At 66.6% G+C, this 27,246-nt stretch overlaps 2 protein-coding genes across 3 annotated transcripts in view; one reads left to right on the forward strand and one right to left on the reverse strand.

Moving 5' to 3' along the window:
• Positions 1 to 557, forward strand: part of PRPF40B (pre-mRNA processing factor 40B) — a 28,186-nt gene extending 27,629 nt beyond the window's left edge. Inside the window, 1 exon segment of the mRNA XM_077838570.1 lies at positions 327 to 557. Within this exon segment, the coding sequence (XP_077694696.1) occupies positions 327 to 419 (93 nt within the window). The 3' untranslated portion in view covers positions 420 to 557.
• A 1,351-nt stretch (positions 558 to 1,908) lies between these two features.
• FMNL3 (formin like 3) overlaps positions 1,909 to 27,246 on the reverse strand; it is a 56,876-nt gene continuing 31,538 nt past the window's right edge. Inside the window, exons 6-26 of one of the 2 annotated variants that reach the window (XM_077838513.1) lie at positions 20,416 to 20,524; positions 19,781 to 19,857; positions 19,195 to 19,288; positions 18,755 to 18,829; positions 18,231 to 18,341; positions 17,538 to 17,687; positions 16,938 to 17,039; positions 16,273 to 16,525; positions 16,121 to 16,189; positions 14,699 to 14,823; positions 13,554 to 13,756; positions 13,045 to 13,279; positions 12,485 to 12,553; positions 11,072 to 11,152; positions 10,705 to 10,834; positions 10,100 to 10,260; positions 8,577 to 8,678; positions 7,286 to 7,375; positions 6,648 to 6,759; positions 6,209 to 6,327; positions 3,665 to 3,774 (exon numbers count right to left, since the gene is read on the reverse strand). In XM_077838513.1, the coding sequence (XP_077694639.1) occupies positions 6,236 to 6,327; positions 6,648 to 6,759; positions 7,286 to 7,375; positions 8,577 to 8,678; positions 10,100 to 10,260; positions 10,705 to 10,834; positions 11,072 to 11,152; positions 12,485 to 12,553; positions 13,045 to 13,279; positions 13,554 to 13,756; positions 14,699 to 14,823; positions 16,121 to 16,189; positions 16,273 to 16,525; positions 16,938 to 17,039; positions 17,538 to 17,687; positions 18,231 to 18,341; positions 18,755 to 18,829; positions 19,195 to 19,288; positions 19,781 to 19,857; positions 20,416 to 20,524 (2,440 nt within the window). In that variant the 3' untranslated portion in view covers positions 3,665 to 3,774; positions 6,209 to 6,235. Of the gene's footprint in view, positions 3,775 to 6,208; positions 6,328 to 6,647; positions 6,760 to 7,285; positions 7,376 to 8,576; positions 8,679 to 10,099; positions 10,261 to 10,704; positions 10,835 to 11,071; positions 11,153 to 12,484; positions 12,554 to 13,044; positions 13,280 to 13,553; positions 13,757 to 14,698; positions 14,824 to 16,120; positions 16,190 to 16,272; positions 16,526 to 16,937; positions 17,040 to 17,537; positions 17,688 to 18,230; positions 18,342 to 18,754; positions 18,830 to 19,194; positions 19,289 to 19,780; positions 19,858 to 20,415; positions 20,525 to 27,246 lie in introns of both variants that reach the window. The other variant, XM_077838512.1, reaches the window with a different exon arrangement.

A 27,246-nucleotide genomic window follows, 5' to 3' on the forward strand; every position in this document is an offset into this window, starting at 1 on the left:
AGGGACGCCAGCTGTGGGGCAGGTAGGGGGCAGGATGCTGGCTGTTGCGCAGGTTGCGGGGCAGGTAGGGGGAAGGGGCGCCGGCTGTGGGGCAGGTTGTGGGGCAGGCAGGGACGGGACGCCGGCTGTGGGGCAGGCAGGGGGGCAGGCAGGGGGGCAGGGACGCCGGCTGTGGGGCAGGCAGGGGGGCAGGGACGCCGGCTGCGGGGCAGGTTGCGGGGCAGGCAGGGGGCCAGGGACGCCGGCTGCGGGGCAGGCAGGGGGGCAGGGACGCCGGCTGCGGGGCAGGCAGGCTGTCCCCTGATCTCTCCCCCGCCCCCACGCAGAGCGTCTGGGACACGTCGGACAGCGAGCCGAGCGAGGGCGAGCTGGAGAAGCGACGTCGGACGCTGCTGCAGCAGCTGGACAACGATCCGTAGCCAGGTCTGCGGGACTCGCTGAGCTGGGGCCCCTGGGGCCCCCCGCCGCCCCCCTGCCCAGCCTGGGCCAAGGCTCTGGACAGCTTGGGGCGGGCGAGGGGCTGCCGCTCTTCCCCAGGACTGGGGGGCGTCTGAGAGAGCGGGGGGGGGGCCCCGCTGCGCCCAGGACTCCTTCCCCCCGTCCCTGTGGATCCCCCCGCGCCCGAGGACCCGGCGCTGCCATGACCCCCTCCGCTTGGCCAGCCCCTCGGCGCTCAGAGGACCGGCCCCGGGACAGCTGCGCTTCAGAGGGCAGGGCCCTGGGCTGCAGAGGGTGAATGGCTCTCGCGCCTCGGCCGGGGTTCCATGGATGCCCCTGGCGCCAAGGATGGTGGGCGCCCGGGACTCCCACGGGGGCGCGTGCTGCTGTGTGGCCGGGACCCCCCGGGCCGGCAGCCGGGTTCAGTGGTGTTGCTGGGGGGCGTAGCCCCTTTGGGGCCGCTCGTACTCTGGGAATTAAAGGGTTTTTTAAATAATATTTATAAACGTGGCCTGGCCGCGGCCGTCTCCTGGTGCATTGCGTTTGGCAAGCCCGGCGTGGCCCAGCCCCTGAGGAGCTGACGGGGGTGGGTTCTGTCATGTGCCGGGAAACGGGCTGCAGCTCCCTGCCCCCCTGCCCTCGTGCCCCAGGGCCTCATCACAAGGTGCTGCACCCCCTCTGCTCTGTCAGCCCCTGGCACCAGCTTGCCCCATTGCGGAGCTCCCTGGGGTTGGGGGTTGACACGGAGCCTCCCCCAGCGGAGAGCAGCTGGCAGGCTCAGCCTGTCGGTGCTGGGGTTGGCATGCAGGTGCCCACAGGATCGCTGTGAGCCCAGAGCTGTAGGGGCTGCCTGCTGGGCCCCAGGCCATCGGGAGCACAAGGAGCTGGGAAATGAGGCCCACGCTGGGAGATCAAACCTCCTTGCAGGGAGCAGACACCCGAGAGGAGGCAGGAGGCAGGCTCCAGTGGGCTACAGCCCTGGGGCTTGTGCCAGCCCCCCGTGGGGCCCACACTGAGCGCAGAGGAGGGCACTTGATACAGAAAACCCCAAACACGCCCTTTCTCTTGCCCCAAACAGGGAGGGGCAGCTGGGCCACAGCAGCAATGGGTGCCCTCCCAGCTAGCCTTGGCTGCCCCTGCGTGTGCACAAGGACTTGGCTCGTGGGGTGAGTCACAGCTCGGCCTTGGGCCCCACCTGTGCACTGGGGGGGACCAGCCTGCCCTGCCTCCCTCATGAGTGTGGGGGAGCTGGGCCAGTCCTGGTGGCTGCAGCACCTGGCCTCCCAGCTGCACCCCCACACGGCGCGAGGGGAGGGTGGGGGTGCTGGGGAAGCTTCCCCAGCATCAATGCAGGCTGAGCGCATCTAGGTATAACCCGCATGGGCCCCAAGCCTGGGGCCGGGCTCAGCCGTGGTTGGCCAGGCCAGGCGGATCCGTGGTCTCTCCAGGCGTTAGGAATGGGGCACAGCGGGCTGCATAAACAGTCAGTATATTTCACATGTACAAAAAGTCACAGCTAGCTACAGAGCAACAACGGCGACACTGTAAACAATCGGGCAGCCACGTGGGTGCCGTGGGGCGGGCAGCGGCCCCGCTGCAGCCACCGCCTGGGCCTTGGTCCCTTTCGTTCCAATAGTGTTCGTGCAGCCCCAGGCGTCGGGGCAGGAGCTGAATGCCCAGGGAGGGCGGGGGGTAAAGTGCTGGTCTGCTCTGAAAAATAACCGGGCCCAGGGTGGGAAGGGGCTGATTCCCTGGGCAGCTCCCGCAGGGGCTTCGGGACGGCCTCCCATACCCCTGGCGGCAGAGGAGGGCTAACATGCGGATTGGGTGCTCTTCCAGGCCGGGCACGGCTGTGACAGCGGGGGGAGCGTCTTTGGTTTAGTGGCTGCCGCAGCACGTGCTCCAAGGCCCACTACCATTGTTGCCAGCGTGTTTACACGCCCCCCCCACCAAGCTGGAGCTGAACCTGGTTTGCCACTGCAGGGACATGTTCCCCTCCCAAAATCCCTGACAGCCGGAATGCTCAACTGATAGTGTTTGGTCAAGTGGCTGGACCCGGGGCCTGCTGGGGCATTTCACTGACGTGACCCACCAAAGTGCAAGGGGCCCTGCAGCCAGCCCTCTCCCCTGCACTGGCTGTGGGCCGGGGTGTGGCAGTTCCCCCACGAGACTCTCCTGGGGGTGGGGGGGGTCAGCGTTTGCCCAGGGCGCAGCAGACCCCAGTGAGCTGGAGCGAAGGCCATGTGCAGGGCACATCAGGGCCCCACTGCGCTTAGTATTTGGTCTGGAGAACACCACTGTTCGTCAGGGCAGGCCCTGGCTGAGAGCGGGAGCAGGTCACGCCAGGCCCCATCGCACCTTTAGGACAGGCCTTGGGGCGTGGCAAGGAGGAGGCATCACGGCCGTCACCAGGGAGGCCGGCTTGGGGGAACCTCTGAGGCCACTGGAGGCTCAGGCCCTAGCTTGGATGGTGTTACGCCGGCAATGGGGGTGAGGCTCATTCAGGCCCCAATTGCAGTGGAAGTTGGTACCCAACTCCCTGCAGGATCCTGGCCTCCACCCCGGCTGGGACAACGTCTGCCCTTGGAGGACACAGCCAGCCGGGTTGGCCGGCTTTTGGGTTTAGGAAAGGCCCTGTGTCGCAGTGGTTCCTGGCCCCAGACACAGCACATGGCCCGTGTCAGCCGTACCCAGCCCTGGTGCCCTCCATGTGTTGCACAGGGCCAGCGATGGGAAATTTCCCCAGGGGAAGTGCAAGAGGCCCCGAGCCTGGTTCTGGTGTAGCCCCAGGTGAGGCTGGCGGTCAGGCCTTGGCTTTCCAGAGGGCGTTGTGCCTGGAGAAGGCCGGGGCAGCCACGCGGGGCCAGCTGCCGCCGACGCTGCCATGGGCTGGAGCGTTTCCGAGCGGCTGGGAACAAGGCAGGGAGGGGGCTGGCTGGTACCTGGGCCACAGCCTCCCTGCAGCAACTGCGCTGGCTCGAGACCCGGTGGGGCTCGGTCTAGCCCTGCCCCCCCAGACTCGGGCCACAGGGGGGGCCCACACCCAGGGTCAAGGCCGCTGGAACCCGAGCGCCAGGGGTTGCTGCATCTGCCAGTGTCCTTCCAACGGTGCCGGTGCGGACGCCGGCCCCGACCGTGCCGAAGTGGAGCTTCCTTGCCCTCGCTAATACTGTCGTTCTAAGGCACTTCCCAAGGCACAGAGCCAGCCTCGCCCAAGGTCCCTTTGGTCCTTCAGTGCGGAGTCGGGGCAGGGGGCGGGAGGGGCAGGACAGAGGCCCCTGGGGTCCAGGCTCCGGCTGGCGGCGTTGGCCCGTCTGAGCGGCTGGGAGTGAAGGTCTGGTCGGGGGAGAGAGCGGGCGTTAGGAGGGGGGGAGTAGGGGCCATGGGCAGGCCAGGGCACCCATGCAGAAGCTGCTCCTGAGAGGCGCCCAGCTCTGGGGAGTGACACTGCAGCCACCCACCCCTTCCAGCCTGCAGCAGCGGCCCCCTTAGGGCATGTTTGCTCCTGGCTGGTGAGACCAGTAGCCCCCCCCAGCAGAGGCCCCCCACACCTGCTTTGCGTGCCTGGGGAAAACCAGCCCCCTGGCTCACGTGCAGAGCCCCGGCTGGGCAGCTGCAGGCAGCACCCTGGGGTGGGGCACCGAGCCAGGCCGCAGCCAGGGACCTTCGCCCGGCAGCCCTGGCCAAGCGGGGGGGTGGGGGGGGTTCCCTTACCCTCTGCCCTGGCTGGGGCGCTAGAGGCAGATCATTCTTGCTGCTATGGTGGGGGGGGGGGACAGAAACAAGGGGGCGTCAGAGCCAAGCCACTGGCAGAGTGGAGTCCCCCCCCCTCCTCCGGCACGGGCAGGACCATGCCTTGTTCCAGAGCGGGGATGCCCTGAAGGCCAGGGGAGGGAGAGGCCGTTTCCTGGGGGGCTGGCTTAGGGGTTTGGTCTCCTTGCTTTGGCATGTTAAGGGCTGCGATCCTGTTTCACCCCCAACACAGAGCACGACTCCACCCCCATCCCCAGAATGGCCTCACCCAGGCTGCCAGGTGCTGAGACTCGGCAAACTCACTCCCCATGGAGGCAGTGCCAGGGGGGAGCAGACACTGAGCTGGATTCTGCAGCCCATCCCCCCGCCCCCAAACCCCGCCAGACCCCACAGCCAGCGTTGGTATCAGCACCGTCCTCCTGGAGCACAGCCGGTCCCCACGGCGCCGCCGACCCTGCTCCATGCACTGGGGCAACAAGCTGGCGCGTCACCGACCAGCAGAGACCGCTGCCTCGACCCCGCGCACCCCCCATGCAGCACCAAGCCCCCTTGGGGGCGGATTTAGTAAACTATTCTACTGCGTTAGCATGGAGGGCACATGCTCTGGGAGGGGATGGCATGCAGCGCCAGGGTGGGTGCCCCTGAGCAGGGGGTGTGGTGGGCGAGGGGGGAGGATGTAGGATGGGGTGCTCTGGCCGGGGCGTGGAGGTCCATGCAGTGCCAGGGTGGGTGCCCCTCAGTGGGGGGGTGGCGGGCAAGGGGGGGATGTAGGATGGGGTGCTCTGGCCGGGGCCGGGGCGTGGAGGTCCATGCAGTGCCAGGGTGGGTGCCCCTCAGTGGGGGAATGGCGGGCAAGGGGGGGATGAAGGATGGGGTGCTCTGGCTGGGGCCGGGGCATGGAAATGCAGTGCCAGGGTGGGTCGGGGGCGGACAAGGGGGGATGTAGAATGGGGTGCTCTGGCCGGGGCCGGGGCGTGGAGGTCCATGCAGCGCCAGGGTGGGTGCCCCTCGGGGGGGGGTAGCGGGCGAGGGGGGGATGTAGGATGGGGTGCTCTGGCCGGGGCCGGGGCGTGGAGGTCCATGCAGTGCCAGGGTGGGTGCCCCTCAGCGGGGGGATGGCGGGCGGGGGGGGGATGAAGGATGGGGTGCTCTGGCTGGGGCCGGGGCATGGAAATGCAATGCCAGGGTGGGTGGGGGGCGAGCAAGGAGAGGATGTAGGATGGGGTGCTCTGGCCGGGATGTGGAGGTCCATGCAGCGCCAGGGTGGGTGCCCCTGAGCAGGGGGTGTGGTGGGCGAGGGGGGAGGATGCAGGATGGGGTGCTCTGGCCGGGGCGTGGAGGTCCATGCAGTGCCAGGGTGGGTGTCCCTGAGCAGGGGGTGTGGTGGGCGAGGGGGGATGCAGGATGGGGTGCTCTGGCTGGGGCCGGGGCGTGGAGGTCCATGCAGCGCCAGGGTGGGTGCCCCTCAGTGGGGGGGTGGCGGGCAAGGGGGGGATGTAGGATGGGGTGCTCTGGCCGGGGCCGGGGCGTGGAGGTCCATGCAGTGCCAGGGTGGGTGCCCCTCAGCGGGGGGATGGCGGGCGAGGGGGGGATGAAGGATGGGGTGCTCTGGCTGGGGCCGGGGCATGGAAATGCAGTGCCAGGGTGGGTGGGGGGCGGGCAAGGGGAGGATGTAGGATGGGGTGCTCTGGCCGGGATGTGGAGGTCCATGCAGTGCCAGGGTGGGTGCCCCTGAGCAGGGGGTGTGGTGGGCGAGGGGGGGATGCAGGATGGGGTGCTCTGGCCGGGGCCGGGGCGTGGAGGTCCATGCAGTGCCAGGGTGGGTGCCCCTTGGGGGGGGTGGCGGGCGAGGGGGGGATGTAGGATGGGGTGCTCTGGCCGGGGCCGGGGCGTGGAGGTCCATGCAGCGCCAGGGTGGGTGCCCCTGAGCACAGGGGCATGGCAGTGGGAAGGGGACAGTGCATGGGGGACGGGGCGCTCCGTCCGGGGGCATGCACGGGGGGCATGGGGGCGATACCTTCGCAGGGCATTACAGCGCCCGGGGCTAACAGTTAGACTCATCGTGGTGGGACGGGTCGCAGAAGAACCTAGAGCCCCGTTTGGCGGATCGGGCCGTGAAGGGGACGCTCTTCAGCACTGCAGACGTTTGACAGAGACACGCGTCAAAGCCCGCACGGCCGCACCCCACCCGCCCCCACGACCCCAGGGAGCAGCCAGCCGGGGCCGAGGCTCAGCAAGCCCCCGGCAGCGCCACGGGCCACCCTGGCTGGCGTCGAGCCGAGACGGCTTCTGCCCCAAGCCGGCTTCCAGCCAACCAGACAGATGCGGCGCCGGGAGGGGCACGACCCGGACCCAGGCGTCCTGAGTCCGGGCCCAGCGCCCCGTCCACTCGGCCACGCTGCCTCGGGGGCTCCCCCAGCCCCCGGGGGGGGAGGGGCGGGGGGGCGGGCCCCTACCCGTGATGATGTCCTCGATGGTCCCGTCCTTGCCCTCGTAGACGGGCCGGTGCTCCTTGGCCTGGCGCCGGCGCAACTCCACGATCAGCTCCTGCTCCTGCCACTTGTTCCGCTGCAACGGGCACTGGGTGGGGGCAGGGCTGGGGAGACCCCCCCCGCCCCCCCGGGCAGACCCCGCCCGGCCCGTACTCCCCCCACCGCTCCCCCCCGCCCGGCCTGTACCCACCCCCAGGGCAGATCCCGCCTGGCTTGTACCCCCTGCCCCCGGGCGGCAGATCCCACCTGTAATCCCCCCACTGCTTCAGGCAGATCCCCCCCCATAACCTCCTCAGGCAGGGCAGATCCTGCCCCGCCCAACCCCCCACCCTTCCAGGTATGCAGGGTGGGAGCAGTGCTGAGAAGGACAGAGCAGCGTCACCCGGGGGTGCACGTGTCCCGTCCCGGCATCCCCCCCATGGGAGAGAGCACGATTTATGGATTTCCCCCCACCCCCCCCGCAGCTGTGACATCCCTTCCTGGGAGCGGCCTTTGGCTTTGTCCCTATGCCGCCGGGCTCGGCAACAGGTGAAATGCCATAGGGATTGGGGCAGGGGGGGAGCTCCGGGCCGCCCCTGCCGTACCAGCACCCCCCTCCCTACCTTCTCCAGCTTCTTGGCCTCCTGGGCCAGCATCTTCTCCCGCAACACCTCCTCCTGCTTCTTCCGCTGCTCATTCTCCTGCTCCGCGTCCTGCCGGCACAACGGGGGCGGGGGGTGTGAACGGCACCGACTGGGTCGGCGCGCCAGAGGGCAGCCCGGCTGATGCCAGGTCCATCAGGGCAGGAGGGGAAGAGGTGGAGGGAGGGGTCAGCAGGGAAGGCAGGAATCGCTCAGCCGCAGCCCAGTGGGACAGGTGGGGCGGCAGCCCGGGATGGGCAGGGCGGGGGGGGGGGTCTTCGGGATGCCGCAGGGCAGGGCAGCCGCACTGGGGTCCAGGAGCAGCAGGGGTGGCCGGGGAGGTGCCAAGATCCAAGCTGCCCGAGCGCTCACAGGAAGTGCCGGGACCGCGCCCCTAGCGGCTGGGCCAGCCGCTTCCCGTGCGGGACAATGGCAGGAAGGGGCCTGCCGCTGCGGGCTGAACCCAGCCCCAGGACACAGAGCGGGGGGGGGGCCTCCTGCGGCGTGGGGGGGCGCCAGCTCTGCAGGCGTTTGACGAAGTGGGACTGTTCTTAATGTTTCCTCTGAATAGTGTGGGGGTGCCTCAGTTTCCCCTAGGCAGTTCTTAAGTATCTAGGTGGTGGGATAAGGGTGTATGATCGTTGCAGAGCCCTAGAGGGCAGGTGTGTGCAGGGGTCTGGACACAGAGAATGGCCGACACCCTGTTTCCTGGCCACTGATGGCCTGGGCCCTTCTCCCCTGCAAGGTGAGAGCTAAAGGGTTGGAGAACAAAGGAATCCGGTGACCTCCTGGCCCGGGAAAGGGACAAAGCCCAGAGGAGGAGGGGCTGGAGGGAGTTTCAGTTGGGGGCTGGCTGGGACATGGAGTGAAGGGCAGACGTGGTTGTCTGGCTCACTGCCCCCCAAAATGGACCCAGCTGAGGGGTCCTGTTCTCTGCACCTACAAGCTCTGTGTTAGACCATGTTCCTGTTGTCTAATAAACCTTCTGTTTTACTGGCTGGCTGAGAGTCCCGTCTGACTGCGGAGTTGGGGGGCAGGACCCTCTGGCTTCCCCAGGACCCTGCCTGGGCGGACTCGCTGTGGGAAGCGCAGGGAGGGGCAGAGGAGGCTGAATGCTCCGGGGTCAGACCCAGGAAGGTGGAAGCCGGGGGAGCTGTGTGTCCTGCAGACAGGCTGCTCCCCGAGAGGAGACTCCCCCAGAGTCCTGCCTGGCTTCATGGGGAGCAGCTCCAGAGCATCCCCCGGGACTCCGTGACAGGGGGGCTCCTCTCACCTTGTAGGAGCGGATGAAGCGGACGAAGACGGGGAAGAACACGGAGGGGGGCATCGTCTTGGGGCTCTCGCCAAAGTAGCGCACGACCATGTTGTAGGCGTCCTGCCAAACAGGAGGCAGATGATGCTGGATCGTAGCAAACTCCCCGCGCCCCCACCAGCCCCTCAGGTGCCTCGCTAGGCAGCCAGAGGGCGGGAATTTCAAATGCTGCGGCGTGCAAAATACTACCCGGCCCCATGCGGACAGGCACGCCGTTCTGGTGCACAGCGCGTGTGCACGGCGCACACCCGGCCACACGCTGGACGTGAGCGCACTACCGGTGCACAGCGCGTGTGCACGGCGCACGCCCGGCCACACGCTGGACGTGAGCGCACTACCGGTGCACAGCGCGTGTGCACGGCGCACGCCCGGCCACACGCTGGACGTGAGCGCACTACCGGTGCACAGCGCGTGTGCACGGCGCACGCCCGGCCACACGCTGGACGTGAGCGCACTACCGGTGCACAGCGCGTGTGCACGGCGCACGCCCGGCCACACGCTGGACGTGAGCGCACTACCGATGCACAGCGCATGTGCACGGCGCACGCCCGGCCACACTCTGGACGTGAGCGCACTACCGGTGCACAGCGCGTGTGCACGGCGCACGCCCGGCCACACGCTGGACGTGAGCGCACTACCGGTGCACAGCGCGTGTGCACGGCGCACGCCCGGCCACACGCTGGACGTGAGCGCACTACCGGTGCACAGCGCGTGTGCACGGCGCACGCCCGGCCACACTCTGGACGTGAGCGCACTACCGGTGCACAGCGCGTGTGCACGGCGCACGCCCGGCCACACGCTGGACGTGAGCGCACTACCGGTGCACAGCGCGTGTGCACGGCGCACGCCCGGCCACACGCTGGACGTGAGCGCACTACCGATGCACAGCGCGTGTGCACGGCGCACGCCCGGCCACACGCTGGACGTGAGCGCACTACCGGTGCACAGCGCGTGTGCACGGCGCACGCCCGGCCACACGCTGGACGTGAGCGCACTACCGGTGCACAGCGCGTGTGCACGGCGCACGCCCGGCCACACGCTGGACGTGAGCGCACTACCGGTGCACAGCGCGTGTGCACGGCGCACGCCCGGCCACACGCTGGACGTGAGCGCACTACCGGTGCACAGCGCGTGTGCACGGCGCACACCCGGCCACACGCTGGCATGCAGGTCTGCACCAAGAGATTTCTCAGCGCCTGGTTTTTAGTCACCGCAAGTCCCACAACTCAAGCGACAGGCCCAAGGCGCGAGATGCTGCTCGCCCTGGGCCCTACTTCAGCCTGGGGCCCTCAGCTCGCAGGGTGCTTGTGGGGCCAGAGGACGCGTCGGAGGGGGAACCTGGCTGGGCTGCCCTGCTACAATCCCAGCCCTGCAAGGGAGAGGAGACTGGGACCCTGGCAGGATGCTCGGCCCTGCCGCGTTGGGCCAGCCGCCGGCAAGCATGCCGAAGGCTTGGTGCCCCCGCGCCCCGCCCCGCCCCTCACCTCCGCCGTCCTGGCGTCCTTCTGCAGCTTCTCCAGCCGGCCCTCGCTGGCACCCAGGAAGTTGCGCAGGACGCTGTTGTCGTGAATGCTGCACTCGCGCCGGATCAGGTCCATGCCACGCCCCAGCTCCTTCACGTCCAGCAGCACGTTCTCCAGGGACACTGCGGGGAGGCGGGGGTCAGCTGGGGGAACCCCCGACGGGCGAGACCCAGGCCAAGGGACCATCCCCCCTCTCAGGAACACGCTGCTGACCCGGGCCGGGCGTCCAGCTAACGGGGGCCAGGGTCCGTAGCAGGATGGGGTGCAGCCCCCCAGGTGGACGAAGGTCCCAGCTCTGACGGGGGCCTCAGACAGGGCCGAGAAGAGCTCAGCGGCCGGGGGAAGGGAGCGATTTAGCCCTCGGGAAAGCCACACGTCCCCCTTGATCGGGCCATGGCAGCTGCAGCCGTTGGAGCATTCCCAGGCCCGGTGGGGGCGGCCAGGGCTGGGCCAGGCCGGCGGGAAGCGGGGCAAGCTGGAGAGAGCCATGGGGGGCTGGCTCCAGGGACCAGGGACGGAGCCCCGAGGCTCCACAGCCATTGTGGGGGGCAGGGGCCGTGCTCTACCTGCTGCTGCCTTCTCCACGAAGTGCAACTCCTGCCAGAAGGTGGCCAAGTCCGGGTACTTCTCCCGCACGGTCAGCGCGATGAAGTGCAGCAGCGTCAGCTTCCGGTCTGTCGACTTGGTGTCCAGCAGCTTCGGGGAGGGGAGCAGAGCGAGAGGGGGGGTCAGGGCTGCGGCAGGGGGTGCACCAGGCCTCGTATACGCACGTGGAAGTAGCTGCACGAATGGGCACCTTGTGTACAAAGCGTGAGCGCACAAGGGTGCGTGCACAAATTAGCGTGCCCCGGCGTGCGTGCGTGGGCACGGCTGTGCAAGCGGGTGTGCACGGCCCAGCAGCCTCGACACACGGGTGGCCCGAAGGCTCCTTACCAGGTCCAGACTCTGCAGCTTGAAGCCGTAGACACAGCCGCGTTTGCTGCTATTCATGTAGTTGCCGAGGGCCAGGATGATCTGCAGAGGGACCCACAGAGCAGGGTCAGAGACACAAAACCAGCCGCCAGCCAGAGCCTGCAGGCAGCCCACGCACCCCCGACTATGCCCCCAACAGAGCCCCGCGTCCCTTCCCACCTCCCAGCCCCAGCGGCCTCCTGCCTCAAGCATCACAGCTGCGAACAGGAAGCCAGAACTCGGGTTCTCTTCCCAACATGCCAAGTGAGTCGCCCTCTGTGCCTCAGTCTCCCCATCTGTAAAATGGGGCTAAGCCCCTAGCTTCCTTCCCTGCTGCAGTCACCCAGCTGGCCTCGCACCTAGTGCCAGTGGCTACTAACCCAGCTCACTGCCCACATTCTAGCCCCAGCGCCCGCTTGGGGCTCCCACCAGCCACCCCCCAGACGAGGAGCAGCTGGGGGGCCCGGCAGTGTCAGGCTGCAGAGAGATGCCTAAACCCCCGGGACCCCCTCCCCGGCAGCCACGCCTCTGTTTCCTGTTCTACCCGCTGAGCAGCCCTGGGACAGCGCCAGGAACACCCCAGTGCCCCCCGCCGCACAGAGCAGGGCCGGCCACGTGCCAGGAAAACCCCCGAGCCCCCCCCGCCGCACAGAGCAGGGCCGGCCACGCGCCAGGAAAACCCCCAAGCCCCCCCGCACACACACAGAGCAGGGCCGGCCACGCGCCAGGAAAACCCCCGAGCCCCCCCCGCCGCACAGAGCAGGGCCGGCCACGCGCCAGGAAAACCCCCGAGCCCCCCCCGCCGCACAGAGCAGGGCCGGCCACGCGCCAGGAAAACCCCCGAGCCCCCCCCGCCGCACAGAGCAGGGCCGGCCAGGCGCCAGGAAAACCCCCGAGCCCCCCCCCCCCGCACAGAGCAGGGCCGGCCACGCGCCAGGAAAACCCCCGAGCCCCCCCCGCCGCACAGAGCAGGGCCGGCCAGGCGCCAGGAAAACCCCCGAGCCCCCCCCGCCGCACAGAGCAGGGCCGGCCACGCGCCAGGAAAACCCCCGAGCCCCCCCCGCCGCACAGAGCAGGGCCGGCCACGCGCCAGGAAAACCCCCGAGCCCCCCCCGCCGCACAGAGCAGGGCCGGCCAGGCGCCAGGAAAACCCCCGAGCCCCCCCCGCCGCACAGAGCAGGGCCGGCCACGCGCCAGGAAAACCCCCGAGCCCCCCCCGCCGCACAGAGCAGGGCCGGCCACGCGCCAGGAAAACCCCCGAGCCCCCCCCGCCGCACAGAGCAGGGCCGGCCACGCGCCAGGAAAACCCCCGAGCCCCCCCCGCCGCACAGAGCAGGGCCGGCCAGGCGCCCCCCCCCACACACACAGAGCAGGGCCAGCCAGGCGCACACTCACCTCCAGCACGTGCTTCAGCTTCTGAGACGCCTTGACGGAGGCCGAGGCAGCGATGACGGCGTTGAGTTGCTGGTGGCGGCAGGAGAGGGACCAAATCACCAAACGCCGTGTCCCCTACAGCCGAGCCGGCAACGTCCCCCCCCACCATCCCCCCGCCCGGGGTGCGTCCGTCCGTCCCCCCCTCGCCCCCGCCCGGGGCGAGACAGGACAAGGGGATCTGTGGGGGGGGCGGGGGGGTGAGATCTGTGCGGAGGGGGCTGGAAGGCCTCAGCCCAGCTCCACCCCCCACCCCAGGTCTTTGGGGCCGGGCTGGGGGGCGGGAGCACTTGCCCTTAGCGGCATCCCAGGGGGCTGGAGCTAGCGGAGGGTTAACCGGCCCCCAGGGCCTGGTTGTCGCTCAGCTGAAGACGAAGGGGCGTCACCGATGAGCCCAGCCCCTGGCCCTCCCACCCCTCGCCTTGGCGGGGCGAGGCCTCGGGCCCCACGGCCAGGTCCCCGGGCTCGGGGCTGGGGCCGCGCGGGGGCGGGGGCGGGGGCGGGGGCGGGGGCGGGGCCCGTACCGGCGTCAGCATCTGCAGGTTCTCGTGGAAGTTGCCCAGGAAGGCCATGATGGCCATACGCTGCGCCAGGCGCTCCACCTTGCTGAAGTGCAGCATGAACCGGTCCTCGTCCGCCAGCTCCTCCAGCGGCTTGCGCTCCTTCTCGTACTGCCGCAGCAGCTTCACCTCCGCCTCCGTCGGCAGCACCCGCGTCAGGCACTCCACGAAGTCCACCGGCAGCGTCTGCAGGTCAAACCTGCCGGCCCGGCGGGACCGTCACAGCGCGTGGGGGGCCGGCCCCGCTGGGTCTCAGCCTGGGGCCGCGGCTCCGAGGCCGGCAGGGGAGCTGCCCTCCCGGAGCCGGCTGCGGGCGGCCATTTACCCTCCCAGTACCCGCTGCAACGCGGCCTGCTCCCCCCCGACGCCGGGGGTTCTGCCCCCCGTCTTCCCAGAGGCCAAGCTCCGGCTGGGGGCACAAAGCAGGGGCTCCCCCCGCCCCGCCCCGCCCCGCCCCACCCGGGGGCACCTACGTGTGGATGGCCCTGCAGATCTCCTCGGCGCTGCGGCCCGCCTTGCGCAGCGTGATGGCCAGGTTCTTGGCCCGGTTGGCCTCCAGCAGCGTCACCTTGCTGGCCGCCTTGTGCGAGGCCTTGCTCTTGGCACAGAGCAGCTCCACGGCGGGGCCCTGAGCTTTGGTTTTGAAGAGCTCCTCAAACTCGTCCAGGTCCAGGTCCTGGCGGGGAGAGGAGAGCGTGTCACCCGGTGCCAGGCTGGGCACCCGAACCGGGAGCAGCACTGCGGCACTGGCCGGGCGAGCTGCCCGCTCGGCTGGGGGACCCCGCCCAGGAGCTCCCTGGGGGTCCCTGCAGAATGGGGGGCAGCACCCCAGCTAGGGACTGCCCGCCGCCATCCCCGGGGGCCCCACAGATGGGACCCCCTGCTGCCATCACTGGAGGCCCCACGGACGGGACCCCCCTAGGGACCACCTGCCGCCATCCCTGGGGGCTCCACGGACGGGACCCCCACTAGGGACCACCCACCGCCATCGCCGGGGGCCCCACGGACAGGACCCCCACTAGGGACCGCCCACCGCCATCCCCAGGGGCCCCACAGATGGGACCACCTGCCGTCATCCCCGGGGGCTCCACGGACAGGACCCCCACTAGGGACCGCCCGCCGCCATCGCCGGGGGCCCCACGGACGGGACCCCCGCTAGGGACCGCCCGCCGCCATCGCCGGGGGCCCCACGGACGGGACCCCCGCTAGGGACCGCCCGCCGCCATCGCCGGGGGCCCCACGGACGGGACCCCCGCTAGGGACCGCCCGCCGCCATCCCCAGGGGCCCCACAGATGGGACCACCTGCCATCATCCCCGGGGGCTCCACGGACGGGACCCCCACTAGGGACCGCCCGCCGCCATCGCCGGGGGCCCCACGGACGGGACCCCCGCTAGGGACCGCCCGCCGCCATCGCCGGGGGCCCCACGGACCCCCGCTAGGCTTCCTAGGAAGGACAGGAAGAAGGGGGGGGACAGACCCCATTAGGAATCCCACATCGCACTGGGAATGAGCCAGCCCCAGCCCCCGCGCACCACTGCCCCCAGGCCGGCAGCTGCCCCCGCGCCGTGAGCTCCGCTCCCCCTCCCAGCGGGACGAGGCCCCCGGACCTGCCCCACCTGCAGGACCCTCTCGTCGTCCAGCTCACTGAAGACGGTGCCATTGATCTGGTTGGGTTTCAGCGCCGTCCAGTTAAAGACGGGCAGGCGGAACTTGGTCTTGATGGGCTTCTTTATCCGGATGGCTGGGGACAAGGGGGCAGGGAGGGCGTGAAACCGCCTCGCTCGCAGCGAGCCCCCAGGGAGCCCCCCAGCCTGGGCAGAGAGGGCCGGAGAGAGGGGCACGGCCCCGGGCGATGTCCCCAGCCGCCCCATGCAGCCGGCCACAGACCAGGGCTGGAAGGACCTGCCCACAATCGACAAATCCCAGGACACCGGGGCCCCTTAGCCCCCCGCCCCAAGGGTCAGCACCCCCGGGCCAAGCCGCTTCTCGCCGAGCTGGGCGCCCGCCGGCTGAACGGGGCAGCGGAGGGGGACCCAGGGTCAGACGCAGGGGGCGCCTCAAGAGCAGGCAGCAGCAGGGGCAGCCCCGGGGGTCCTCGAGGTCCCTCTGCCCCGGGCGGGCACCCCAAGGCCCTCATCGGTTCCGAGGCTGCAAACCCAGCGGCTGGGCGAGGCGGCGGGAATTTGGAGGGAAATTTTCCCGCAACCACAGCCCAGGCCTTGGACATGAGGGGCAGTTCCAGGGAGACACCCCCCCCGCCTGCCCCACGGGAGACACCCCCACACACCCTGCGGGGGATTCTCCCCCCCTGCCCCACGAGAGACACCCCCACACACCCTATGGGGGATTCTCCCCACCTGCCCCACGAGAGACCCCCTCCCTGGCCTGCCCCATGGGAGACACCCCCACACACCCTACGGGGGATTCTCCCCCCCACCTGCCCCATGGGAGACACCCCCTGTGACGATGTGACGCAGCAGGGAGGGGGGAGTGTTGACCTGGGAATGTGCCCTGGGGATGGGAGACCTGAGAGCCTGTCACCTGAGCCAGGAGGGGGCTGGGGGGGGTGACACCTCTGCCAGGAATGTGGACAGAGGCTGCAGCAGGGAACCTGCTGGGTGGGTTTAGTTTCAGTTTGGGGCTGGGTGGGGGAACGCAGGGAACCCCAGGGCTGGGGTCTAAGCTCCCTGCTCTCCCAGAAGGACTTGACTGAGGGGTCCTGGGTGTACCCACAAGCTCTGTTTTGGACTGTGTTCCTGTTGTCCAATAAACCTTCTGTTTTACTGGCTGGCTGAGAGTCGCGGTGAATCCCAGGAAGAGGGGTGCAGGGCCTGGACTCCCCCACACTCCGTGACACTCCCAAACACCCCATGGGGGATTCTCCCCCCCGGCCCACGAGAGACCCCCTCCCTGCCTGCACCACGGGAACCCCCCCACACAGAGAGGATCCTCCCACCTGCCCCACGGGACACACACCCCCCACTGGCCCCAGGGCCAGCACTCCTCGGGCGCCATGCCCCAACAGGGACGCTTCCTACCTGACAACCCCACGGTGAGGATGACGGAGGGCGAGGCCCCAGGCAGTGGGGGCGCAGGGGGGCACTTGTCTGTGGGGAGAGAGGGAGAGTCTGAGGCGCTGGCTCCTTGGGGGGACACCTGGCCCCAATCCCCAGGCACGGGCCGAGCTTACCTGGCAGTGGAGGGGCCGGCGGGGGCACAGGGGGCGGGGGAGGCGGGGGCGGGGGGGCTGCCTCCACAGGAGGCAAGACCGGGAGGCGGAGGTCGTAGTCGGGGATGTCCCCTTCGCCCTCCAGGGGCAGCAGCGGGTCACCCCCCGGCTCCCCGGGCTGGCGGGAGCCGCAGTGACGCCGGAAAGCCTCCTCCTTCTCCTTGACGATCCTGCGCAGCGTGTGCACCTGGTGAGTCGCGCTCTCGAAGGTCTCCTGTCCCGGCAGACGGGGGCGGTTAGGACTGCGTCCCCCCCACGAGCCAGATCCCGGCCCCCACGTCCGGAGCGGGCCTGAGCCGCTGGCCCACGGGCTGCACCCAGCAGACGGAGCCCGGGGCCCAGCTCCCAGAGCTTGGCACGTGGCCGGGAACACGGCCCTCGGCTACAGAAAGGGGCCGCGCCGAGGGATATTCCCGCAGAGCACGCTCAGTAGCAACCAGGCTCCTGCCAGCCCCCCAGGCAGGGAGACCCCCGGCTCCCCAGTCCACAGGTGGACAGGGGCATGCTGGGAACGGGGCAGGGACGGGAGCACCCTCGGCTCATGGCAGACAAACGCTCACGGCCCCATTGCTGAGCCGCTCAGCCGGGGGGCAGGCGGGTTCCCTGGCCCGATCCCTGCCCCACACCTTGACCAGCTCCAGCTCTTTCTCTCGCTGTAACAGCTGCTTCTCCAGTTCCGCCACGCGCATCACGTTCTCGTTCTCCAGGTCCAGCAGCTTCTCCGTCAACTGCCGAGAGAGCAGGAGGCCGCTGTTACCGGGGGCCCAGGGCGCCGTACACCCGGCTGCCGGCTCTGCAGCAGGTTTGGACGCAGCCCCCACCCCCAGCACAATCAGAAGTGAGGCCCCCTCGCCCCCTCCCGCCCCATGGCAGGAGAACTCCTGGGAATCTGCCCCCCCGCGCCCGGGACACTCCTGGGGGAAGTCTGATGTTCCCAGACCCCCAGGGAAGAACCTCTGCAGAATCCCCTCAAGGGTGAGGGCCAAGAGCACCTCACAGCCTAGCCCCGACCCCCGGTGCCGGTTCCAGCCAGACCCATCCGCCCAGGCAGTCCACAGATGCGAACGCCGCTCCGGTGGCTCGTGGGAGTTGGAGCCCTCGGTGCAGCCAGCACCCTGCTGGGAGATGGCACGGAGGCCTGGTGGGGTGCAGAGCCCGGGTGGGGCCGGACCCCGCATGGCCTGGTGGAGACCCAGCCCCTGGTGCAGACGGGCCGAGACGCCTACGTGGGATACATGCTCCTCCAGTTCCTCCACTTTCTCCAGCGCCACGTTCTTGGTCTCCGCGTCCTCCAGCAGCCCCCCCACGTCGAAGACGTTGTCCAGGTAGGCCTGGATCTGCACCTGCAGCTTCTCGCTCTCCGTGTGCCGCGACTTCTGCAGGGGAGGGGAACCCAGCGTCAGGGCAGCAGAACACCGTCCGCCCGCCCGCCTCCCCTTCCCAGGGGGCACCGGCCCCTCGTAGAGCACCCACTTCTCCCAGCGGCATGGACCCTGCCGCAGCTTTCATCTCGCACCGCCCCGGTGCTGTCGCCCACGCCCATGTCCCAGAGAGGGAAACTGAGGCACGGTGAGGCTGGAGAGGGAGGGCGGCTGCCCTGCATGAGCCTGGGGGAGTCACTTCCCCTCTCTCCGGGCCTAAGGACCCTTCCTCTCCGCATTTGCCTGGAGATTAAACCTCCTGTCCCAGGGCTTAACCCATCCCTGACTACTGGGGGCAGGGGCAGGCCTGGGGCGCAGATCCCCCCCACCTCTGCCTATTGTGCCTCGCTCTAAAGCAGCCGGTGCTGGGCCCCAGAGGGGCTGATGCAGCCTGGCCACGTGTCCATCTCCTCCCCTGACACTGAGCTGCAGCCCCTGAGGCGACCGCGATGCACCTGACGGAGGAGAATCTGGGGTCTCGGTGCTCCCCGGCTCTACCTGCAGGAACTCCTCCAGGCCCAGCTTGGTGAATTCGTACTGCAGGTGCACCCGGAAATTCATGTCCTCCACCGAGTGCACCACGATGTTGATGAACTGCATGCAGGCCACCTGCAAGGGAGAGGGGGAGTCACCGCAGGGAACGCGGGGGCAAGATACCCACACCAGCCGGCCGGCCTTTGGTGGGGGGAGGTCACGGGGTCTGGGATCCAGGCACCAGCCGGCCGGCCTTCGGGGCAGGAGTCATGGGGCCGGGATCCAGGCACCAGCCGGCCGGCCTTCGGGGCAGGAGTCATGGGGCCGGGATCCAGGCACCAGCCGGCCGGCCTTCGGGGCAGGAGTCATGGGGCCGGGATCCAGGCACCAGCCGGCCGGCCTTCGGGGCAGGAGTCATGGGGCCGGGATCCAGGCCTGCCTGACATGGGCAGCTATTCTCCAGTGACTCGGCTGCCAGGCACTTCCTAGAGGCCCCCAGGAGGGCAGCGCTGACCCCGCTCTCCCCAGGTGGGGGCTGGACTGCTCACCATGAAATCGATGCTACTGTCCTCGTTCCGGAAGTAGTCCATGAGCTTCTCAAAGCGGTGTGTCTCTTTGCAGACCTGCAAGGCGGCCACAGAGGGGTTAACGCCTGGCCCACCCTGATGGCATCCCCGCATGCGCACAACTCTCCCTAGGCCCTTGTGCCCATCCCCCGGCATCGGGGCATGGTCTGCTCTTCTGTCTGATTAACCCTGGGATCCCTCCGTCCTGCAGCTCCCGGGGCAGCTGCTGTTTGCTGGAACCGGCTGAACAGAGCATCCCTGGGCGCCCCTAGAGATGGGGCTGCCCATCCCTGACAGCCAGGCTGGGTCATCCAGGCCAAGAGCTGGCCCCAGTCTCTGCCCCCACAATGCCCATCCCAGCCCCTGGAGCTGGTGTGGCGTGTGCGGGGAATGGCGCCCCCCTGTGGCAGGGCCGGGCTCACCTCTTTGAAGTTGTCGAAGGCAGCGAGAATGATTTCGTGGCCTCCCCTCACCAGGCAGACAGCCGCCAGCAGCTCCAGCACCAGGGCCTTGGTCCTAGGGGACGACCAACGGGCTCAGTGACTCACCCACCACGCACAAGGGGCAGAGCCCAGCCACGATCCTGCTGGCCTGACAGCAGCAGAGTCTGTGCCGGGGATGCCTCTGTCTGCCTGGGCTGACCCTCAGGCTGGGGACGGGGGCTGGGGGACGGTCCCAAAGAGCCCAGGCAAGTGCCAGGTTCCCCGCCACCCTGACCTGGCAGGGGTCGGGGAGTCCAGTGTCTGCCAGCTGCTGTGGGCACCGTCCCCCGGGGCCTGGACTGAGACTCATCGAACTCATTTCACACTCTGGCCACCCAGCTGCTGCTAAGGGCCTGTTGCTACCAGCCGGGGCTGGTTTGGAGCCCAGGAGCTTTCGGCTACGGTCTGTAATCCCCGCGCTCTCCCCCGGCCCAGCCCTGCACAGCTCCTCGCTGAGACAGGCCCAGGAAGGGGACCCAGCGGAGACCCAGGGAGGGGACCCCAATCTGCTGCCACTCTGCCTCACCTGGGGTTCTTGTTATGCAGGCTGAGCGCGATCTCATTGACGGCGTGGGGATGGGACATCACCAGGTTGAATCCGTACTGGGGAGGGAGGGAAAAGCAGAGAGCGGGGCGTTAGCAACAGCAGGGTGGCCAGGAACGGGGATCAGGGGCAGGCAGGGTACACAGCCCCGGCACACAAACACAGCCCCTTTGCTTCCCAGCAGCTCGGGACAGGGTTTCGTCCGGAGCAGCCTGTGGGCTCTCACCAGCCATCCGTGCCCACCCCGCTTGCTTGGAGATGTTGATTTTTTTCTCTCCTATAAAATTCCCCGAGTTCACATTTTTTGCACCAGGGGAAACTCAAATCCAGGTGCTACCTGCTTCCCAGTCCCAAATTCAGTAACAGCCAGGCCAGGCAGGAGAGGGTGCCGGAGTCTGGGAGGGCTACGCACCCGCCTGCTTCAGGACCGCAGCGGTGACTGGGGGTCAGGAGGGGAGGTGACCCCATTGCCCCCTTGCAGGGATTCCTGCCCCTCCTCTTGGGGGCAGGTCCAGGGGCTCGACACAGCCCGAGGGCAGGGGCGGTAGCCATTGAGGTGGAAGCACCATGTCCCCCCATCGCCCCCGAGCCTGTGGCAAGCGTCAGGCGCCGGGTACCTGGTAGTTCATGATGGCCCGCAGGCACATGATGCAGACGTGGACGTCGTCCTTCTGGCTCACCAGCCGTGAGTTCTTCAATGCCTTCCTGCTGGGCAAGGTGCTGCAGCTGGCAGAGACAGAGCAGGCTGCAGTCAGCGAGCCCTGGCAGGGGCTGCCTTGCAACCTCCGAGCCGGACGCCGGGGCTGAAACCCGACCGAGCGTCTCCGAGCCACTGCCCTGCCTCCCCCAGCCCCGGAGCTGCACCTCGGGCCAGCCTCAGCCCTGCACGCTTTGCACGCTCCTCGGAGCGCACGGGGAGGGGCCTGCACAGGCCCGGCCCCTTCCCCAGCTGCGGGCACTGCAGCCCCAGCTGCACCAACCCCACGGGCTCTAACCCCCAGCCGGGTGGGGCCCACGCGGCCAGCGAGCCTGAGCCCCACGGGCCACGCCGGGCAGGGAGGAGTCTGTGTCCTTCCGCTCCCTCCCCAGATCCCGGCCACACCCACCCCGCCTTGCTGCCCGGCACGGCAGCCCCCGCTCAGACGCAGTCCCAGGGGAGCCAATCCTGCCAGCCCGAGGGGACGGGCGCCTCACCCGTCCTGTCCCACGGCAGCCTCCTGCCGAGACCCAGGGAGCTCACCGTCTGGACAGGGGGCGGAGGGGAAACTGAGCCACAGAGCCGGGAAGGGACCAGCCCAAGTCATGCAGCAGGTCGGTGGCTGGGCTGGGAACAGAACCCAGGTGTCCTGTGTCCCAGCGCAACGTCCTGTCCACTAGGCCACACCCTCGCCTGTCCCGTTCCCCCACCGCTGCCCCACAGGGACGCCCCCTGCCAACGGGCCCCAGTCCCTGAGTGGTACCGGGGCCATCTCCAGGCTCCGGGGGCAGCAGGGCCAAGGGAAGCTCCCGGAGCCCCATCGGAGGCGCCCAGCCCGCGGGGACGATGTGGGGTGCCACACGGAGCAGGCAGGGCAAGGCACACAGAGGGGGAGGGACAGGACAGCAGGAAGGGCACTTGCTGGTCACACGGGTAGTGCAGGGTCTGTGGAGGGGCAGGACACACTGGGGGGCCGCAGGGCAGATTGGGGGGCGGGGGTGAGCACAGAGGTCTGCCGGTGCCAGAGGGGCTGGGAGCGAGGCAGAGACGCGCCGAGCAGGGGGGATCCCGCAAGAAATATGGATGCGGGCGCAGAGCGAGAGGGAGGCAGTTAGGGGCCGGTAGGTGGAAAAACGAAAGGGGGAGAAGAGAAAGAGACGTGCATGACCACACGTGCCAACACCCAGATGCACACGCATGCACACATCGACACACGTGAATGAAGACCCAGGATGCACACTCCACTTACACACATCTACACACAAACACCCCCCCCATCTGTGCAATGTCCACACCCACGTGCGCGCACCCCCACCCACGTCCACGCAGCTGAGCAGAGCGGAAAGGCACAGAGCCTGGGGGCAGCCCAGGGGGTCGTGTCCTGCAGGCCGTGGGGCCTGGAGCCGGCGGGTACTTACCCAGTGAGAGATGGGGCAGGCACAGCCAGAGGACAGAGAGAGAGAGCACAGGCCAGAGAGACGGGCAGGCAGAGCGAGAGGGAGACGGGCCCTGGAAGCAGAGAGAGGAGGGTGCGTTACTGACCCCCCGGGGCAGGACACGGGGCTGGCAGCAGAGAAGGGGACAGGCCGGCCCCGGGGAAGCAAGAAGGGAGCATATGTCTTGGAGGGTGGCGGGGGGGGCACAGATGGTGCGTAGCGTAGAGCAGAGCAGGCAGATGCAGAGTGCGGGGGGAGCATGGACCCGGGGGGGTCACGTGCAATAGGGCAGAGCAGAGGGGGGTGTATCAGGCAGGTGGGTACATTCCATGGAGAGGGGGGTATCATAGTGCAGAGTTGGGGGAGGGGGTGATATACCGCAGGGCGCAGAGGGTATGTGTGTAGGTACCATAGGGCGGGGGGGTACACGTACCAAAGGGCAGAGGTGGGGGTACACACCACAGGGTGGGGGAGGGGTGTATACGTACCATAGGGCAGGGGAGGGGTACATACTGTAGGGTGGGGGAGGGTTACACACCATAGGCTGGGGGAGGGGTGCATACTGTAGAGCAGGGGGGAGGGGCGTATACGTACCATAGGGCAGAGGTAGGGGTACATACTGTTGGATGGGGGAGGGTACATACCATAGGGCAGGGGAGGGGTGTGACGAAGCGGGACTGTTCTTAATGTTTCCTCTGAATAGTGTGGGGGTGACTCAGTTTCCCCTGTGCAGTTCTTAAGTCTCTAGGGGGTGGGATAAGGGTGTAAGATCATTGCAGAGCCCTAGAGGGCAGGTGTGTGCAGGGGTCTGGACACAGAGAATGGCCGACACCCTGTTTCCTGGACACTGTTGGCCTGGGCCCTTCCCCCCTGCAAGGTGAGAGCTAAAGGGTTGGAGAACAAAGGAATTCGGTGACCTCCTGGCCCGGGACAGGGACAAAGCCCAGAGGAGGAGGGGCTGGAGGGGGAGTCAGTTTGAGGCTGGCTGGGGACATGGAGTGAAGGGCAGATGTGGTTGTCTGACTCACTGCCCCCCAAAATGGACCCGGCTGAGGGGTCCTGTTCTCTGCACCTACAAGCTCTGTGTTAGACCATGTTCCTGTTGTCTAATAAACCTTCTGTTTTACTGGCTGGCTGAGAGTCCCGTCTGACTGCGGAGTTGGGGGGCAGGACCCTCTGGCTGCCCCAGGACCCTGCCCGGGCGGACTCGCTGTGGGAAGCGCACGGAGGGGCAGAGGAGGCTGAATGCTCCGAGGTCAGACCCAGGAAGGTGGAAGCCGGGTGAGCTGTGTGTCCTGCAGACAGGCTGCTCCCAAAGAGAGACTTCCCCAGAGTCCTGCCTGAGTTTGTAGGGAGCAGTTCCAGAGCGTCGCCCGGGGACTCGGTGCCAACTGGTGGCAGAGGTGGGATGTACTGCACTGCACAGATAGTGCTTCCCGCAGTAAGTGACTGTGGAGCAGTAAAACGAAGGGGGATTGACGAGGACCAGGCGTGTTGAAGGTTCAGAGAGGAGCGGTTTCGGGGGGCAGTTAACCCCTGGGAGCGTGTGACCAGCGAGAAGGACTGTGCAGTAATGGGGTCCCCCTGGGGACTGCAGTGAGCAGTCTCAGGGCGGAGGAGCCTGCGGCTTGGCCCTGGGAGAGAGAAGGACTTTTGCAGTAACAGGGTTCCCCTGGGGATCGCAGCGAGCGGTCCAAGGGGCGGAGGAGTCTATGGCCGACCCTGGCAAAGAGGTGGTGACCTCGAGAAGGGCTGGCACACTAGGGGTTCTCCCTGGAAACTGTGGGGAGCTGAGAGCACACAGGCCTGTGAGTCCACAACAACTTGGGAAGAGCGGAGTGATGGCCTGTCACCGTCTCCTTAAGAAGGACACTGTAACCCTGTGCAGAAAGAGAGGGTTGCGCATTGGAAAGTTCACCAAGGCACAGTTCATCCTGCAGCTGGAGGAGGATGACCGCACTCAGGGATAGATTCCTGACCCCAAATGGGGCTATAGCTGGATCTGGGAGCAGCTGGAGTGGGAGCCAGGCATCCCCAAGACTCCTGTCCCCGACCAGACGAGGGTCTTCACGATCAGGTTCCCCATCCGGGGATCGGAGATGGATGGATTGGAGCTGAGTCCGAGAGAGCAAGAGGACCGTGAGAGACAGCGAGAGCCCGAGAAAGAGCTGCAGAAGCAGCAACAGCATGAACTGGCGGTGGGGGGGCGGAGAGGCCTAGGGGACCTCCCCGGGGTGAGTGGGGTTAGACCCCGGGGGGCCAGTTCCGCAGGGAACCTCAAGACTCAATTGCTGCCCCTGGTTAAGGATGGGGGGCATGTGGATGCCACCTCACTGCCTTTGAGCAGGCTGGCGATTTGAACCAGGGGGACCCTGCGGAAAAGCCCCGGTGTCTAGCTCCCTTGCTGGGTCCCAAGGCCACAGACTCCGTCAGCCAGATGGGTGGGGACGTGGACAGGCTCCCACTCCTGACCCCAACCTATATGTCTGTGTGGAGTTTCCTGGGGCCAGGCCCCTCGGACCCCCAGTGAGAGCGAAAGGTGACGGTCAATGGGGAGACATTCCTGGGGTGGCGAGATCCTGGGACAGAGAGAACGGTTGTCAGGCCCCGGGTGGTGCAGCCTCAGAGGCTGAGGGGCTGTGTGAGCTGGGTGAGGGTCCCAGGGATGAAGCCCCTCGCCCTGCCTATGGCCCGGATCCCTGTGCAGACCAAGGAGGGGTGGGGCTGGCTGGTCATTGGGGTTCTCCAGGATATAAGCTGCAAGACCCTGTTGTGGGGTGACTGTGTCTCTTTGGGACAGGATCCAGGCCCTGCTCCTGTAACGGCCAAGGGTTTGCAAAAAGAAAAGGAGTACTTGTGGCACCTTAGAGACTAACCAATTTATTTGAGCATAAATTGGTTAGTCTCTAAGGTGCCACAAGTCCTCCTTTTCTTTTTGCGAATACAGACTAACACGGCTGTTACTCTGAAACCGGCCAAGGGTTTGAATTTGAATCCAGGGAACCAATCGGCGGAGAGGGAAATGGTCAGTGAAAATGCAGATGACCTGGCTGGCAGTGGGGAGGAGCTGCTAGGCTTGGGCTACCTGCCTGCCTGTAACCAGACCCCTGGGGCTGGGTGGGACAGATTGATGCTCCCCGCCCCCTTGCACACCAGAGAGGGGGCTCACACTAGCTCTGATGCAGTGAGGAAAGTAGCGAGCTCGCTGCCTACCCCCACTTGGACACAAGGGCAGCACTGAGCAAGGAGGGAGATAAGACCCCAGCTGAGCGGGGGGAGACACAGGCAGAGCAGGGGATCTGTGGGGAGTGGCAAGGTGCTTGGTAAGGAAAGTTTGGATGAGCCAAGGCAGCCTTGTGAGCTGATGGCTGTGTCTAGTCAGCAGGGTGGGAAGGCAGGAGAGTGGAAGATGAGTGTCCCTGGACCTTACCTGTTAGCTGGGTGGAGAATTGTGACAGTGAAGGAAATGTGTCTGTGTCTGTCAGGGGTATTGACTTGCCTATGGAGGGAGCTACCCTGATCTCCAAGCAGTTGTCTGTGACCAGCCTTGTGTGCTGGGACAAGGGGAAAGAGATGCCAAGCTGGGTGTCTGGTAAAGGAGAAAGTGTGTCTGGCTCTTCTTTGTCTGTGGAGCAGACAGAAGGGGCCTTTCAGCCTGTGATGGTTGAGGGTCGTGCAGTTGTCTCAGAGTTGGTTCTGGATCCAGCTAAAGCCCAGGAAGATAAGGGTCCTAAGTTTGTGTCTGCTCGGGAGAATGGCCCTGTAACTAGGTCGCATCCAGTTAGTGTCTATGTAAAATCCCAGAGACCAGACAATTCTGGTGCTTGTATTTTGCCTGTTGCTAGTGTGTGGCTGGGAAAGGGTGGAGCAACTCTGTCTAATCAGGGTGAGATCCTAGCCAGGGCACAAGGAGAGCAGGAAGGTGATGTGATTCTGTTACCTACTGAGGGTGTGGAAACCTGTAGCAAGAAGAAAAGATTCCTGAACTTGTGTGTGGTAAAGGGAAGGAGAATGCTTCTGACCTTTTATCTAGGAAGTCTGTAAGTTTGCCTGAAAGGGGATTGTGTAGGGATAGCTCAGTGGTTTGAGCATTAGCCTGCTAAACCCAGGGTTGCGAGTTCAATCCTTGAGGGGGCCATTTAGGGATCTGGGGCAAAAATTGGGGATTGGTCCTGCTTTGAGCAGGGGGTTGGACTAGATGACCTCCTGAGGTCCCTTCCAACCTTGATATTCTATGAATCCGCCGGATGGGCCAGAGGTAATTCTGGATGTAAGAGAGACCCAGAAAGAGTCTGTTGTTGCTCAGGAAAGTGTTCCTGTAGAGCAAGCCCTAGGCAAAGAGGGTAAGGGCAGAATTTCTGTGAAGGGTGAATTGTTGCATAGAAAAGCCCCTAGGGAAAGGAATCCTCATGGAGTCTTTGCAAGCAGTTTACTGCAACTGAAGGGTGTGAAAGTGATTTAATCAAGACAGGTTTCAGAGTAACAGCCGTGTTAGTCTGTATTCACAAAAAGAAAAGGAGGACTTGTGGCACCTTAGAGACTAACCAATTTATTTGAGCATAAGCTTTCGTGAGCTATAGCTCACTTCATCAGGAAAGCTTATGCTCAGATAAATTGGTTAGTTTCTAAGGTGCCACAAGTCCTCCTTTTCTTTTAATCAAGACAGTTTCAGTTCCTAACAGCCAGAAATTTTCTGCTGTGAATGGATCCACTGACTTTCCTGTTGAAAGATCCAGTGTGGATAGCTTTGAGAAGGTCTCAGATGGAGTGAAAGCTGTTAAGAAAGTTAAACAGTCCTATAACCAAGTGGCTGTGTTTGGCCAGCTTGGTGGGGAGAAGACCCAATCCCAGTTTGACCCCCTGGGGTTTTGGGGGTGGCAAAAGGGCACGGGCCGTATAAACCTTCCCACATGCGGCATGCGAGTGCTATAGACCACCCTTGACCTAAGGGAGGGCGTGAAACTGGAAGGGCGTAAAACTGGAAGGGCCTGGTGTAACTCCCACCAAGGAACAGGAGAGATGCTGGGGCATCCATGGGAACGTTGGTGGGTTCGAACTTCCCCAGGTCACCGGCTAAAGTGACCCCGCTCAGTTCGGTCTCGAAGGGGGGAGAGATGTGACGAAGTGGGACTGTTCTTAATGTTTCCTCTGAATAGTGTGGGGGTGCCTCAGTGTCCCCTAGGCAGTTCTTAAGTCTCTAGGGGGTGGAATAAGGGGGTATGATCATTGCAGAGCCCTAGAGGGCAGGTGTGTGCAGGGGTCTGGACACAGAGAATGGCCGACACCCTGTTTCCTGGACACTGATGGCCTGGGCC

Source organism: Eretmochelys imbricata, chromosome 20 (genome assembly GCF_965152235.1).
Source record: "Eretmochelys imbricata isolate rEreImb1 chromosome 20, rEreImb1.hap1, whole genome shotgun sequence".
NCBI lineage: Eukaryota > Metazoa > Chordata > Testudines > Cheloniidae > Eretmochelys > Eretmochelys imbricata.